We start from the raw sequence: 15,867 nt of genomic DNA, 5'->3' as shown, positions 1-15,867 counted from the left end.
TTGTCTGGTTTGTTTTGCCATATTTGCCTCTTGGGTTCTACCTCTGAATGAGCAGCAGTTTCTTAAAATCCTCAAATCGGTAAGAAACTGCTGACATGCTGGGTATAGCAGGAAAACTTTGTTGTCCTCATCTTCATCTGTCAGCATTCAGTTATTTAAAGTTGTGTATTTATTTATTGGAAAACTATAAACATTTTACTGTGTTATTTCATAATAATTAAAGATGTAGCAGTAGTTATTTAATAATTTATCAATAACATGATAATACAAAGAAATACATTGTTTGCTAATCTATATCATAAATTATATAGTAGAAATGATTTAATTATATGTGCCCACAAATCAGTCAATCTTTTTTTAACAATATGTTGTACTCTGGGTGTTAATAAAATAGTGTAAGTCAATCATTTTGATTATGCTTAAAATTTTTATTAGTATTTTGACACTGAGACATTCCTAATTTTACTTACAATGAATACTTCCACTACTGATAAACAGTTAAGAAATATTTACACATGTAGTGATTGACAGATCTTGCACTCAAATGCAAACAACTGAAAACAAGGCAGGTGATGTGAAGAAGCATTTTACTCACTAGGTCAGTCAGGTTTAGAGGCAGCAACTCGCAGCGGGCAAAATATGACAAATGAGCAACAAGGAAACAGGTAACTAACAAGTACACAAAGAAACACAGACAGCTTGAAAACGAGGCAGCTCAGGCAAGATGATCCGGCAGATTCTAGTAGATTCTTGCCTGTGTACACTGTATTGGTGAGCTAATGAGTTGATGGGAGGAAGCTGCAGTTACATGGCTGCTCACAAAAACTGTCAGGTGATTGGCTGAGGGAGAAAAGTTGCTGAGGGCACCTAGACAGGTGTGGTAAAAACATACAGACTAGTGAGAGGGATAGAGGAGGAGGAGGAAGGGGAAGTCAGTGCAGCCATTACCAGCTTGTGTTTCTTGTGTTTTCTTTCATTAGTTTTTCTAAAAAGCTCACACATTAACTATGGTTATTCTGACCATATTTTAGACTAAATGAGGATTACACTTGTTAGTAACATGTAAGCACATCATTGTTTTAGCAAAGATATCACAAATGTTAGCAGTAAAACTCCCATGAGGGAGGGAGGTAGGCTGCTTTGCTGGGCCATACAAAAATCATAAATGTAATCGTTGCTTAAATTATTTGCTTTAAACATACATAAACATTACATTGTCCCTTTTTATGAAGTTCATGAAGGCACAAAATAACAGAAGGCTGTAAGATAAAGGGAAAGGGTATAAATCAGCAATATCAAACCAAGCAATTATATTATAAAAATGTTTTGGTCATGCAAGAAATTATCATTTTTGTATAGAAAACACTATGCTTTATTAGGCATAGTTCCTAGGCATCAACCTACTGACCATTTTATATACTATAAATTAGTAAACAATGTATGAAGTTGACTAATCAGTTGCTTGTTATTCATTATCATTATAATCGTGAATAAAATAAGTAATAGTGAGTAGTAATCTGTTCATGAGGTATTACCAAAATGTTACTATTACTGTACCTCTGTTACAGCCTACTTCCTTTAGTCTTTATTCATAATGTGAATTCCGAACTTTATGTTAAATGACTTCCTCTGATTGGTTTACGTGTATTAGAGCCGTGCAGGTGAGCTCAGAGCCTGACGTAGACGTGTGGGAGATTCTCAACCATGCTCCTTCTTCAGAATATCAGAAGATTGCTTTTCAGTATGGTATTACCGACCTGAGAGGCATGCTGAAGAGACTGAAGAAGATGAAGAAAGAAGAAAAGAAAAGTGCAGGTTTGTGCAGAGTTTATAATGAGGCTGCTCTCGATCTGATTCTGACAAAATGTCTGACCTAATTGTAAGTGGTTATTGTATGTCTAACTTCTCTGAAATGTAGCTTTCCTCAAAAAGTTGGATCCTGCTTACCAAGTGACTAAGGGGCATAAAATAAAACTGGCCGTTGAGGTTGCCAGTCCAGATGTTGAGGTTAAATGGCTGAAGAACGGACAAGAAATTCAACCAACTGGAAGGTTAGAATTTAGAAAGGAGATGGAAACTATTCACCCCATAAAACATGCTGCACCTGTACATCATGAAGCATTCAACAAATACAGTTGCAATCCTTGATTATGTTTGTGAACCTTTTTTCATTTCTCTCTCTCTTTTACATCTGCTTTCATCAATATATGGATGAACGCCATCCTTTTTCCTTGCATTACACCACTAGCAAGTAAGTTTCCAAGAGCAAATAATTTTAACCTACATGTTTTCAACTTGTCTTAGAGTTAATTTGTCTGAAAAATTATATACATGCTCAAAAATATTTGTATTTTTTGTCACAAATACTGTATTAAAAAGTTAATTACCTAAAAAAAAGTATTTACAATGTGTAAAAATCTTCCTGGTCTTTGTCAAGGTACATCTTTGAGAGTGTTGGCAACATGCGCTACCTCACTATCAACCACTGCTCCTTGGCAGATGATGCAGCATATTGCTGTGTGGTGGGAGAGGAGAAATGCACCACTGAGCTCTTCGTTAAAGGTATTTTCTGGTTTAGAGGGAATTTACAACATAACAAATCCAGAAAATATTAATTAGCAAGATTAAAAGTTGTGGTTTTCTGCAGAGCCTCCTGTCCTGGTTGTGAAGAATCTGGAGGATCAGATGGTCATGAAGGGTGAACGGGTGGAGTTAGAGTGTGAAGTCTCAGAGGAAGGAGCCAATGTTAAATGGTTAGATTTTCTTCTTTAAACTCACAAATCAACAGTTTGTTAGGAGTTACAGTTTCATTATATTGGATCATAAATCCTAAAGGTAAACCTAAACAAAATGTAGCTGAATTGATAAATGGATGTTGCCATGTTAACTGTCAATAAATCAAATCAAAACAACTAGAATTAAGCCTTTCTAGGAATTCAAAGCTAATTTTCAGTCACTCTTACAGTGTTTATTGCTCAGACACCCAGTAGATGGCATTTGAGTTTGTCATGTCCACAGACAGACCACTGTCTCTGTGACAGGCTGAAGTAAATTATCACCTTAATGAAAAGGTCACATCAGCATTTTAGTATGTCCCATGTGACCTTTGTCTGAAGGAGAAATGCGCAAATGCGTATGGGCTTTTATTTGAGTCCAAAATAACTTTCTAAAAAGTCAAATGACTAATGGTGAAACTGAGATAAATTTAACATTGCAAAAGGTAAGAAGTGTCGTGATCTAAAATCAAGAAAAATCAATGCACAGTATCAGTGACAAATGTAATGTACTAACCTTTATAAACCAATCAAGTATACCACATTTCTAGGGTATTAAAATTGTGTTTCTAGTCTGAGCATGGGTGTTTTGTTTTTTTGGATATTTTTGAACAGTGTATGGTAAAGGCTAAGCTCAAAGATCCACTTGCTAGTTTTTTGAGCTTTCAACCAAATCTTCTTTCAGTAAATAGAGATAGCTTAGTTGTCATCACCAGACCTAAATGTGGACTTTCCGTCTTGAAAAAACTAGCGGTCATATACTGTATGGGCGGGAGATCATAACAATGTGAGATGTGGTTGAAAGCTCCAAAAATATTAAGAGGATCTTTGAGCTTAGATTCACTTTATCATATGACATTTGTAATAGTATCTACTGGATTATTAAACAAGTGTTAACCAGCTCTTAAAGACCTGCCCATAAGTTTAATTATGATTTTAGTCATGACTAAAGATGATAATTTTGGCTGCTGTGTGAATTTCTGTGCAGGGAGAAAGACGGTGTGGAATTGATAAGAGACGAGTCTTTCAAGTATCGCTTCAAGAAAGACGGCTGCAAACATGTCCTGATCATCAATGAGGCCACGAAGGAAGACTGCGGCCACTACAAGGTTAAAACGAATGGCGGCGAGTCCATGGCTGAACTCCTGGTGCAGGGTGGGTGTCAGTCATGCGTGTGCTAAGTACAGTATGAACCACTTTTGTCAGTGATGAACACTCCAAGTGCACATTCTCATACCCCACCAATAGTCGTGTGGCCTTGTCACTCCTGGCATGCTGTCTATTTTGGGGATTTAGTGACTCTTGCCATTGCCTGCATCATTCTGCCAAGGTTACAGCAGCGAAGTAAGTCCACATGCCAGCTAAAGTTAGAAGACGTGGACCATATTTCACCTGAAGGGCACAGGTCTGCATAAGTGACCCTGTTTCTCTCTCTGGTCTTTATTTTACCTGTCTTTGTTTCCTGTGTTGTGCTGATTTACTGTTTCTTTGTCACACTTTTTCTACACTTTCATGATACTCAGTCACAGTTGCAGCAACATCATATTTCTTTTGCTTTAATATTTAGAGGCAAATTTTCCATGAGAGTAGAAAATCAAGTCTTTTTTAAGAGTAAGTTGAGGTTTAAAAGTACATTTTATTACTGGATGATAGATTTTCCTCTAGTGCCAAGTCACAACAGTCTGGTGATGCTGATGAAAGATCTGCACAGCAGTCAGATTTTGATATTTTTTTAACAATATGATGGTTTTTAGTATGTTCATGACGTGGAATGTTTTGAAGGTGGAGGTTTAAGGTGGATAAGTATGCTTAGAAGTCTTGATTTCAATCCACAGGTGATCTAGAAATGATGCATGAGGACGGTTCAAACTCATCCGCACATGGACGTAGGCAAAATATACACCCCAGCTAGTTTCACCCTCTTTTTTTTTTCACCACCCAGTAACCATTTCATCTTAGTACCATTAGCTCACAGAGCAGAAGTATTCATTATGAACCAAAAAAACTTTAAATCATCACATGACAGCCATCAATGACCTTTTCTGTGTTTTCTTGTAGAAGCTGTAATTTAGTCCTATATATTGAATATATATGCTCCCACTTTTGCATATATATTCATGTGTATGTGTGATACGTGTGTGTGTGTGTGTCCCAGGGGTTGTTGTGTGTAGATTTAAACTTGATCGATTGTTCCTGCTCTCAGTCCAGTTAAGTTTATCTGGCCTGTTAATCGAACCAGCCAAGAATTACCAGCTGCCATTGTGCAGCAGGGATCAACACCTCGGTATACAGCAGACCTCCCATTACAATGCCATTCCCACCTTATTTGCCATCCCTGGCAGCGAGCTAACGTGAAACTCCTGTAACCTTTTCAAGGAGCGTGGTGTGAGTTATCTCGCCCAGATAACAATTTCTTTGGGATAACTTTAATAACTCCTGCGTATGTTATTTCTTGTGCTATATAGTAATAGCCTGAAGCTCCTGCTTCTGGTCTTCATATCCTCCCACTTTATTTTCTACTATAAATCCAAGTAACTATTCCCCTTGTGTCTGTTGCTAAGATACAACACACAAAGGCTGCACAAAGATAATGAACACCTCACGCTCGAACATATTATTACCATATTTTCCTCACATACAATAGCTGCATCTCATTTTTTTTATCATATTATCCTCACACATCATCACTTTACTGCCCCTTATTCCACCATCTCATATAGTACCACCTCCTCTGAAGTCTGAAGGCCTCAATAGTTTCCATTTGTCTGGACTCTGAGCCTGTGTTTTTCTGACTGTGTAGAGAAAGAACTGGAGGTCTACCAGAGCATTGCAGACCTGACAGTGAAGGCAAAGGATCAGGCAGTTTTTAAGTGCGAGGTGTCGGATGAGAACGTGAGAGGAACCTGGTACAAGAATGGTGTTGAAGTCAAGTCTGATGCCAGAATAAATATCACACATATTGGCAGGTGAGGCCACTAGTACACGTGTTAAATATGCTGCATATATACCATGACACCTGGAACTAAACCTTTGAAAATTTTTTTATTTTTTTAGGATCCACAAACTGACCATTGACGAAGTCAAACCAGAGGATGAAGGAGACTACACTTTTGTGCCAGATGGCCATGCTTTCAACCTTTCTGCCAAACTCAACTTCTTGGGTAATATTGCTGCTTTTACTTTTTACTCTTCAAAATGAACATCACTCGCAGCCTCACAAGCTAAATTACTTCAATGATTTCTCACTCTCTTTTTTTCTTGTTTTCCTAGAGGTGAAGATCGATTATGTGCCGCGCCAAGGTACCGCAAACTAACTCTCTTGTAGCATGCAGACTAAACCAGCTGAAATGCAAGGGTCTGTTCATTTTAACCCGTTTATCTCACTTTCTAAGATCCTCCTAAGATCCACCTGGACTGTATGGGTCGTACTGCCGAGTCAACCATCGTGGTGGTGGCCGGAAACAAACTGCGTCTGGATGTCCCTATCACTGGAGACCCTGCTCCCACAGTGGTCTGGACCAAAGGAGAGAAGGTATAACAGACAAACAGACTTGTGTTATTAATCAGCTACACACCGATCGTCTAACATCAGCCATCTGTCCAGAGCACAGCAGGTGGGGTCTGAAATCTGAGGCTTGCTGAGAAAGCAACGCCTCATTCACTATCAACAATATACTTGAAAGTCTTACTAATGCTACAATATAACATTCAGAAAAAATGTTGGCATAAACAATATGTGGTACAGTGCTAATATAATAAAAGCTGAGGAGATTACACTCTCATCAACTAACTATTTAGAGCCTGAAAATAACTATTAAGTGGCACAAGTTAGCTCTATAGACACACTGATGTTATGATAACTAATACTTTCCTCCTTCTAATAAATTTGTCTGGGATACTAAGATGCTTTAACTGAGCTGAATAAGTACAATGCTACTTACAGAGTGCTGATCTTTCAGTTGAGGAGAAAGAGAGGTTACATGCTCGGTTCTCTTCAGCATTTACCGCTTTGCTCTGCTCATATGTAGGCTAGTTCTGTAAAACCCGATGGAGAGGAGAAAGGAGGGCCGACATCCTCTTGGACCCTGAATGATGGGGAAGTAAGTGTGCATGTCCCATAGGAATATACACCTGTTTGTAGTATTCTGGCTCGGAAATCCCAGTCAGTACGCTGACAGCATTGGCATCATGTTTTTCAACTTTTACCCATGTTTAACTTTTGACAATAAGTTGACCACCTCTTTGTCCTTGACACTAAAGAAAACAATAGACTTACCTGTAGTGTATTGGATGTACAAACGTAGCCAGTGGAGAAATCGCGATCTACATGCATTTCCAGTTATGTAAATTTGCAATTGTGTTACCTCTTGAGTTGTGAAAACATAATGCATGAAGCCATCAAAACACAAAATAATTGATCTTGCAACTGCTTGACTGAACAGGTTGTGTGTTATATCAATTTACTGCCTTACAACCCCGGAGAAAGAACAGGCTGCAGCAGTAACAACGACAAACAGATGCTGACAAATGCAAAGCAGCTTCTCCATTGGCTATCACTGTACATGTGTTTTTTGCTTTTATGTCTCAGTTTCACATAGCACTATAGGTAAAAAAAAAAAAAAAAAAAAACTGCATGTAGTGTTACTCAGTATCGGTCCATGTCAGTAAGGTAAGAGCATGTTCTGAATCTTCCTACAGACAGACACAGGTCAGAGGAAACTGGGCAGTAAGTATGTTTTTGTACTGCAACTTTATGTAGTGACTCGATGAAATAATTCACACTCAAATACATAATTATATTATCAAATAAAGTAACATGATGAATATTCTGAGGTTTTGCTGAATTATTTTACATTTTGGGATGTTCAGTATCTCTGTAGTATGTCTGTAGAGACAAATTAAAAAGCCTCTTTTCTACAGTGACGCAAAGTCCACCATTTCTTACTGTCAGATTAAATAAATTACACTTCTGTAACTAGTAAAAAGACCTTGAGTTAAACTACTGTAGGTATTGTGTATTTCTCTTACATGCTTAAGGTTTTTCTTGAGGTCAATATATATGATTATTACCATATTTTTTTCAAACTACAAGAAATCGATGCATGGATGCAACTACCCTTTTGAGCAACTCATGAAACTTGGTGTAATTTCAGACGCTGTCCAGCACTGGTCTTGCATTTGCATGGTGGCATCTTGAGTTGTGTATTCAGATCAACATTCCACTTTGAAAAGCATGATTTGCCCAAATACTGAGCGTTACATTTGTCATATCTCCTAAAGTGGGATGATGTTTATATGCCTCTACTACATCTACTGTACCAGCTTCTTTACCTACAGTATGTGCAACAGAACTATCAATCAGTTAAGAGTGAGAGTAGACTTACCAAAATATACTCCACTCAGGCACATCCAGTAACTCTGCTCTGGCTCTCATTGTGTACATGTAGGTTGTCACAGAGGGGGACGGTAGGATCCATGTCGAAACCACCAAAGGACACTGTGTCTTCACCATCGAGGGGGCAGAGAGGCAGGACGAGGGAATCTACTCCGTTGTTGTTCGAAACCCCGCTGGGGAGGACACTGCAGATATCAATGTGAAAGTTGTCGGTAAGACAGTGCTCTCCCCGTTCATTTTAATGAGAGAAGTCGGTTTTCATTATCATCACCGTGTAAACATAAGTCTTAATACTGCCAATAACCACACATGCACAAAGTAGCAATCAAAGTAGTACAATCATGTCATGTAGCTACAAATATTTGATGTCAAATGGATTTTATTTCTTCAAAAAATTGTAACAGTGAGCAATGTTTTCCCCCAGATGTTCCAGATCCTCCCCAGGCTCTCAAAATCCTCAGCGTGGGAGAAGACTCCTGTGTTGTCCAGTGGGATCCCCCTCTGTTTGATGGCGGACAGCCAGTTATTGGTAAAAACATATTAAGATTCCATTTGTTTAAATTATTTGGACATTTCTTAGGCATCCTCCTTTATTGCCCTGACAAGCCTAGTAGTCAGCTAATTAAATGTAATGTGGGCGATAACGACAACATAATTTGCTTCCATTTTAATTCTCAGGCTATGTGCTAGAGAGAAAGAAGAAGAAGAGCTACAGGTGGATGAGACTGAACTTTGACCCTTATCCTGGCACAACTTATGAAGCCAAGCGGATGATTGAAGGAGTGGCGTATGAGATGCGAGTCTATGCTGTCAATAGTATCGGCATGTCTCGTCACAGTCCAGCCTCACAGCCTTTTGTTCCAGTCGGTGAGTCTTTACCAACAGGTTTAAACCAGCTCCTGTCCCACTTGCTGCATTCATTTAATCATTTTCAGACATTTTCTCCACTGCATATTCAATGAACTCGCTACACTGCAGTGTCATGAAAATGTTGATTGATGATTTATCTGGATGAGTGATGATAGACGGTGATGAGGTCGACATGTCGACATGTCTTTTGATGACCCTGAGGTTGTGTCATGCCTAGTTTGGTCAGTCTAAGGTTTCACTCAGGTCATGGGGCCTGGTTAACTTGTGGTCATGACAGGACGGGGTCATGTTTGCTGTATGTTTGTTGTAATCCCAGCAGTCTGTGGAATGCCTATGTAACAAAAATACAGGCTGCACATACATCATCCACAGGCCATTTCTGAGTAATGTCAGTCATGCGGGTGTGTGTGTGTGTCTGTTACATCACCACATGGACCAGATAGATTAGCACTGTACAGTACAATGCCAAATGTTGTGTGCCAGATGAAGAGGAATTAACACACCATACAGTGTTAATTTAGCTGTTAAAGAAGGGCCACTGTGGTTCAGGTAGAGCAGGTTTGGTCCTCTCCACATGTCAAAGTGTCCTTGAGCAAGACACTGAACCCCTATTGGTCATGATAGCTAAAAGAGCATTCCACCAATTAAACACTGCGCTCCTTTAACATTGGTGGATTCACGATGGTCAGTTAAACAAAAAAGGATCAAAATCGATGCAGCAGAAGCAGAGACGTTGTCTTTTTTTATTCCACGTATTCTTCTTTGTTGTCAAAACCTGGTGCCTACATCACCCACAATGCAACTCGACTGCCAACAGTTTGGTTGAAGATTTGGGTTTAGTAGCTGTTAATGTAGCCTCGAGCCGTTAGCCTCAAGCAGAGATGAGGAGCTGGCTACAGAGGTCTGGTAAGCTCACTTCTCTCTAACTCCACACCAATTTATCAGATGTCACACAGGTCCCTCACAAAAGGCTTCATACAACATTTTTTCACATATTTCATTAGAACTCCCCAAGACCTGAAACAGATTTTGATGTGTAAAATCAATCAAATCTGATCAAACCACACCGACACAATCCTGATGAAGCAGATTAACTGGGTTTTTGAGTGTTAAATTCTTAATAAATAATACCTAAAGATTTTTATAAACTTTGATTGTTGCTCATATAGTCTTATTTAGTATATTTAATGTTATAGAGAAATGTTTAAGATTTGAAGCCAAGTTTTCAAGGGCTTTAAGTCCTTTTCGATGAGGAGTTTACGTTTTTGTCCACTATTGATCACTCAATGAGGCTCTATTGTACTTCTATAAGGAGTTGACTTTCTTGTTTATGATACTCTTTTGTAGATTCCTCTCGTAAATCTTTACTGTACAAACGTCAAGTAAAGTATGCTATGCAGCAGGCACCAGTAAATATACAACACCTGGACACTGAGAAAAGAAAAATGAGGAGAAAAAAGTAAGATGTTAACCTGATTATCAGGCTGAATTTCCATTTTGTTTCACTTCCTTCCATATGAACAGCTGAACAAATCGGAGATGTGTGCAGTGATCCAGAGGTCTGGAACCAGTCAGTAAAATGTACTACCTTACTAGCCTGACAGTATCCTATAAGGCAGGGGCTCAGGTTTGGATAGACTCTTAGTCTATCACTCATTATTTTAACTACCATCTAATTCTCCACTTGTTGATTTAAGAGAGAACATCATTGTATCCAGATGGCCAAATGCTTGTAAAACAGCTGATTAGGAAACTATGCATGGCATCTCTCTCTATAAATAATGGCCTGGAAGCGCTTGGCTCTGCTGGGACCAGCTGCTTAAGAGGGGTTCAAGCTACTGCAGAGGCTGCTCCAGAGGAAGCATTGTTGTCACTACAGCAAAGACAATAGTAAAGAGAACAAGAGACTGTATGTGTGTGCGAGTTAGAATAAGATCATAGATTAGAGCAAGGCAGAAGAGGCGGTCACATAAAACCACCAGCTTCAATCAGCAGCAGGACTGCTAAACACTGAGAAAGAATGACAAAGCCTAAACTTCCAAAGACAGCTGAGAAAAAGCCTGCGGTAGAAGAGAAACCCGTGGAACCAGCAGAGGAGACACCAGCTGATGCTCCAGCAGAGGCACCAGCAGAGACACCTCCACCTCCCGAGGTAGAACAGGAACCAGAAGCCAGTTGTGAACCACCAGCAGCAGCCCCTGCAGAGGCAACCCCCAGCGGGAAAGAGGGAGCTCCAGCTGAGAATGAGACACCACCAGCAGAGGGTGTCTGCCCAACAGAAAGTGGTCCTCCAGCAGAGGAGACCCCTGTTCCTGCTGCAGAGCCACAACCTGTTGGTAGTAGGCATTATTCATTTTGAGATGTTGGATTATCACGTAGGTTTTTGAAGTAGAAATTAATCTTAATTGTGTTTTTATGTGAATTACATTAACAGGAAAATTGGATGCATATTCCATCCCCTCCTTTTTCTGTGGTGTATATGTTTGAAAGTGCTAAGTTTGGTTTAGTAATCATGCTGTTGAAGTTGCAAGTGTCCCGTCATGATGATGTCAAAAAACTCTGTATTTGCTTTAAAAACATGTCTGCCCGTCACTCTGCATGTCTTGTCCAGACTACCCTGAGCTAGTTTTTAAATAATCCCTGCTGCTGTGACTTTCTACACACAAGGAAACCCTTGACCTCTGACAGGTGTTCCTATCAGTTGCCTGTGTCCTTTAACATGGAGTCTTGGCCTTAGTGACGTCAAGGCAACATCTAAAATTCAACACCTCTCAGTCCTGTCCTCATGTTGTCAACAAGTTGTTGCAACAACATGAAAATATATGGTCAACTAAATATGACCCCCAAACGATGATGTGATGTCTTCTCTGTTGACATTTGGAGGATTCTTCACTAGTAGGATGTACTATACATGGTAAACATAGGTTTGCCAGAGAGACCAAGCTTTGATTCAGTGCATGTTAATATCTTGAATCACTGTACATGCTTGTTTTTTGTTTTGTGGGAAAACATTTCCTCATACTTGACTTGTTTGAAGCCAATCTGCACTGATCGCTCAGCTGTTAAAACAAAAATGTATGAATCTACTCACTGGTGGAGGTCACTGCTCCAAATGTGCTTAAACTTTTGCCTCTAAATGAAAAATGTTCATTAGTGCTAAAGTAGCCATCTGAGTTTTTAACGCGCTTGAATCTACTGTGTTTGATATGATGAATCAGTAGTGGCATTTTCAGTGTCATCAGGAATTTTTTCTTACAATTAAAAAATTTCATGCAACTAAATTAGTTTCTCTTCAGTCTCACACAAAATAATTAGTGGGCTTTTAGTAATCTATGACCATTATCTATCTCTATTAGCAGTCAATTGTATGTATTTTCTCCCCCTCCATAATTACTCCTGACCCCTACAGTTTTACAATGGATATAAGTAAACTTGTAAATTAGAGCTGAGGTCCTAAATCCTTATGCTAAACAGTGTAATAATAATATTGCTTCGTCATTAGCTTTTTTTTAACTTAAAAACAGGGCCTTTTAGTCTCTACAGCTGTTGTGACATTGGTTGTTTACTTTTGGCACTTCTGTGGTGAAAGCACTGCGTGGGAAGCTGATGAACCAAAGACTTTTAATGCGAACTAAATCATGTCATTTCATCCCTGCGGCAGAAAATACAGCAGGCACTTAGACTTCAGCCCAGCCGTGAACTCCAGGTCAGTCAGACACCGCCTCTTTCCCGGGATGACATAAGCAGGCTTATAGACTAATAGACTGTTTTGATAATTGATAACACAACCACAAATATTTGACATTGAAATTAATACAGTCTTTGTTGTTATTTGAATTAGGACTATCACCAGGGTCAAGCAGTCTGTTGTTAAGTTACATATATACTCATTTATGTCACTCGTAGTTATTTAAATGTTTACTGGTTTCTCACACAACCAGGCACAGGGCCTGATGTTAAACATATAGCTACACCAATGTGTTTCACTGCACACCAGCTGCAGTTGATGCCACTTCCCCAACCAAAAATGATTTCCTTAACATGATTACCAGATATTATAAGAAACTACAGTACTTCAACTGGACTTGCAATTACTGCATATTTAAGATTGTGTGGGCAAAAAGAGTAGACACCAGGGCAATATAACCACGTACACAAACTCTGGGTTTATCCAGATAACCCTCATTCCCCTTTTTATTGGCTCAAAATCAAAAAAATCGACTAACTTGCTGCCTTGGTAGCCTCGCTGACTTGCCTTGATAGCATTCCGTTGCCAGTAGGTAAGTAAAAGTTAAATTTAAAGTAACGAGCCACCAAAAAATGTACATGTTCATGCTGCTCATCCCACCTTAATACAACTTGATGCATTTTACCACTGTGCCCTGTGGTTCATTACAGCAGATAAATGTCATCACATGCTAATCACTGAGTACTGTATGAAACAGTAGTCTGGTCCTCACTAGCAACAAGAAGAGGACTATATGCATTCATTTTTGTTTATAAATTTCGATGGTGGTTCATGAAGATACTGAATGTATGAAATTAATATTAGATAATGCTGCTGCTGTGGCAAAAGTAATATGTAATGGATGATGGTAATAGGATTGAAGCACTGTTTGCTGTTTCAAAGCTTTGTGAGGGTTTTTTGTTACTTTACATAATTTGTTAATTCCTGATCAGGTTCATCCACTTGTTCGGTAATTCATCCTAAATGTATTTCTGTAATGCTCTAACTGACTAACAGAGCCAATTTATCTGCCTTCTGCCTGACTCTCAGCCCCTACAAGTGAGCCCATTGGACTGTGCGTCGACGACATCAGCAACACTTCCATCTCGCTGAAGTGGCGGCCGCCTGAGAGGATCGGCTCGGCTGAACTCGAGGGTTATGGAGTCGAGTACTGCAAGGAGGGCAGTAAGTGCTGGAGCCACCCGCCTGCATGCTTTGGATAAAGAAAGTTTTTTATAGCATATATCATCAAAGTTTATATACACCAGTCAGTTAATCGCAGTGAAGCACAGCAACTGATTTCTCCAAATTTCCAAACAGCCCACACAGGACAGTCAGATTGCCAAAAAATATTGTCAGTTAGGAAAAGGGTGAAACAATCTCTGACAGGGGGCACCCTGGTAGCTGAATGGTTAAGGTGCATACCATATTATTGCAACATCCCTGGTTGCATATGTCATGCCCCTCTCTCTCACTTTGTTTCCTGTCTGCGTCTATACTAACAGCTATCCAATAAAGGCAAAAATGGCAAAAAAGACAATCTTAAAAAAACCAAAAGACAATCTCGGACAGCAGTTCATCAAAATACAGTATATGCCCAAAATATGTACTGTATGCCACACCTAAAAAAAAACCCCACTATGATTAAATTTACATTTTAACTGGTCAATTTGTGTTGTTTTACTGTTACATGATGTAAGCAACAAGCAAAAAGGAACATGTAAACAAAAACTGTAGCACAGCAATGGGTTTTACAATTAATCTTCAACCTCAAAGCCTATCAGCTATGACCAAACAGTCAGAGTAAATAAATACAACAAGCATGAAAGTTTAGTATTTTCATGCTTCTTTCAACATGTCAGTTTAGATGAACGCCTGAGCCATCTTTCCTGCCTCTAGGCCGACAGCATGGTAATTATACGATCACATTAAACCTTTGTAATGACTGGAATTCTCTGCTTCAAATGTCTTGACTTGTAGTTATTTCTGAATTTTATTTGTTGTCATGAACTGTTGTTTCTCTCACCAGCCTCCACCGTGCACAACAAACATCCAATGATATTCTAACAAAATAGAGACTCAGAAGAACTTCTATCTGTATTTTTAACTTTGGTTCCATTGTAACATTTGCAGTCAAGTGAATCATGTCATTTTAATTAGTTGTGTGTTTTTCTGGTCGCAGCGGATGAATGGATACCAGCCATTCAGGGTCTGACTGAGAGGACATCATTGATCATCAGAGATCTCACCACCGGAGACAAGCTGCAGTTCCGTGTGCGAGCCTACAACATGGCAGGACCCAGTGCTCCTACCACTCTGGCTCAATCTGTTACCATCAGAGAGATAATGCGTGAGTATTTATAGATTTGATACTTTATTACTTTCTGCTCCTGCTCCTTTAGTTTCAAAACCTTAATGAGACATGACAACCAATACATCTCATACAGCCAAATAATTCTCCTAATATAAACTTACTTCTTCCATTTTTCAGTCTTCGTCATGCCTCTTATTTTGTGTTTTTTCTTTCGCAGAACGCCCTAAAATTTGGCTCCCTAGAAATCTCCGCCAGACTCTCATCAAGAAAGTTGGAGACACTGTCAACCTTGTGATTCCATTCCAGGTGCAGTATACATTAGGCTAAATCAATCAGACACCTTCTTGAAATCATCATTTAAACACCAAGACTTACTTATGTCTTCATACAGTATAAACACCAGCGTGAAACATGAACGATGCACAAAGACCGAGCTACTATTCGCATACAAAATATTAAAATGACTTAAAACATTAAAATTAAAACACAATTTATTAAAAATTTTGTACAGAAATATATTAACTAAAATTATGTAGATGTTTGGCTTTGTATATGTGCTACCAGAAGATGTCTTTGATGTTTAACTTCAAAATCATCAAAAGAGGACAGTAAGATTGTCTTTGTAAAGTTGCAGTATAGGACACAGGGACATAGAAATGGTATAACAGCGAAATAACAGCAAAGCCATAAAACAAAAAGTGGGCGACGGATCAAATCTTCTATCACAGTAAATGTAATTTTATATTACTTGACAAACTGGCTGACAAGTTTCTACATGGTATATATT

At 39.0% G+C, this 15,867-nt stretch overlaps 1 protein-coding gene across 13 annotated transcripts in view; it reads left to right on the top strand.

Annotated features, from left to right (window-relative positions):
* Positions 1 to 15,867, top strand: part of mybpc3 (myosin binding protein C3) — a 37,221-nt gene that overhangs the window by 14,500 nt on the left and 6,854 nt on the right. For 6 of the 13 annotated variants that reach the window (XM_044206589.1, XM_044206579.1, XM_044206551.1 and 3 more), the window contains 18 exons: positions 56 to 79; positions 1,652 to 1,815; positions 1,919 to 2,051; positions 2,249 to 2,251; positions 2,438 to 2,562; positions 2,648 to 2,753; positions 3,763 to 3,929; positions 5,575 to 5,740; positions 5,829 to 5,935; positions 6,045 to 6,074; positions 6,167 to 6,306; positions 6,803 to 6,874; positions 8,222 to 8,381; positions 8,594 to 8,698; positions 8,848 to 9,036; positions 13,817 to 13,951; positions 14,949 to 15,116; positions 15,298 to 15,386. In XM_044206589.1, coding sequence (XP_044062524.1) covers positions 56 to 79; positions 1,652 to 1,815; positions 1,919 to 2,051; positions 2,249 to 2,251; positions 2,438 to 2,562; positions 2,648 to 2,753; positions 3,763 to 3,929; positions 5,575 to 5,740; positions 5,829 to 5,935; positions 6,045 to 6,074; positions 6,167 to 6,306; positions 6,803 to 6,874; positions 8,222 to 8,381; positions 8,594 to 8,698; positions 8,848 to 9,036; positions 13,817 to 13,951; positions 14,949 to 15,116; positions 15,298 to 15,386 — 2,083 coding nt within the window. The remainder of the gene's footprint in view (positions 1 to 55; positions 80 to 1,651; positions 1,816 to 1,918; positions 2,052 to 2,248; positions 2,252 to 2,437; positions 2,563 to 2,647; positions 2,754 to 3,762; positions 3,930 to 5,574; positions 5,741 to 5,828; positions 5,936 to 6,044; positions 6,075 to 6,166; positions 6,307 to 6,802; positions 6,875 to 8,221; positions 8,382 to 8,593; positions 8,699 to 8,847; positions 9,037 to 13,816; positions 13,952 to 14,948; positions 15,117 to 15,297; positions 15,387 to 15,867) is intronic. The other 7 variants (XM_044206561.1, XM_044206554.1, XM_044206543.1 and 4 more) reach the window with 3 other exon arrangements.

This window comes from Siniperca chuatsi, linkage group LG1 (assembly GCF_020085105.1).
Source record: "Siniperca chuatsi isolate FFG_IHB_CAS linkage group LG1, ASM2008510v1, whole genome shotgun sequence".
NCBI classification, from domain to species: domain Eukaryota; kingdom Metazoa; phylum Chordata; class Actinopteri; order Centrarchiformes; family Sinipercidae; genus Siniperca; species Siniperca chuatsi.
This window is presented reverse-complemented; position numbering and strand designations above follow the sequence as displayed.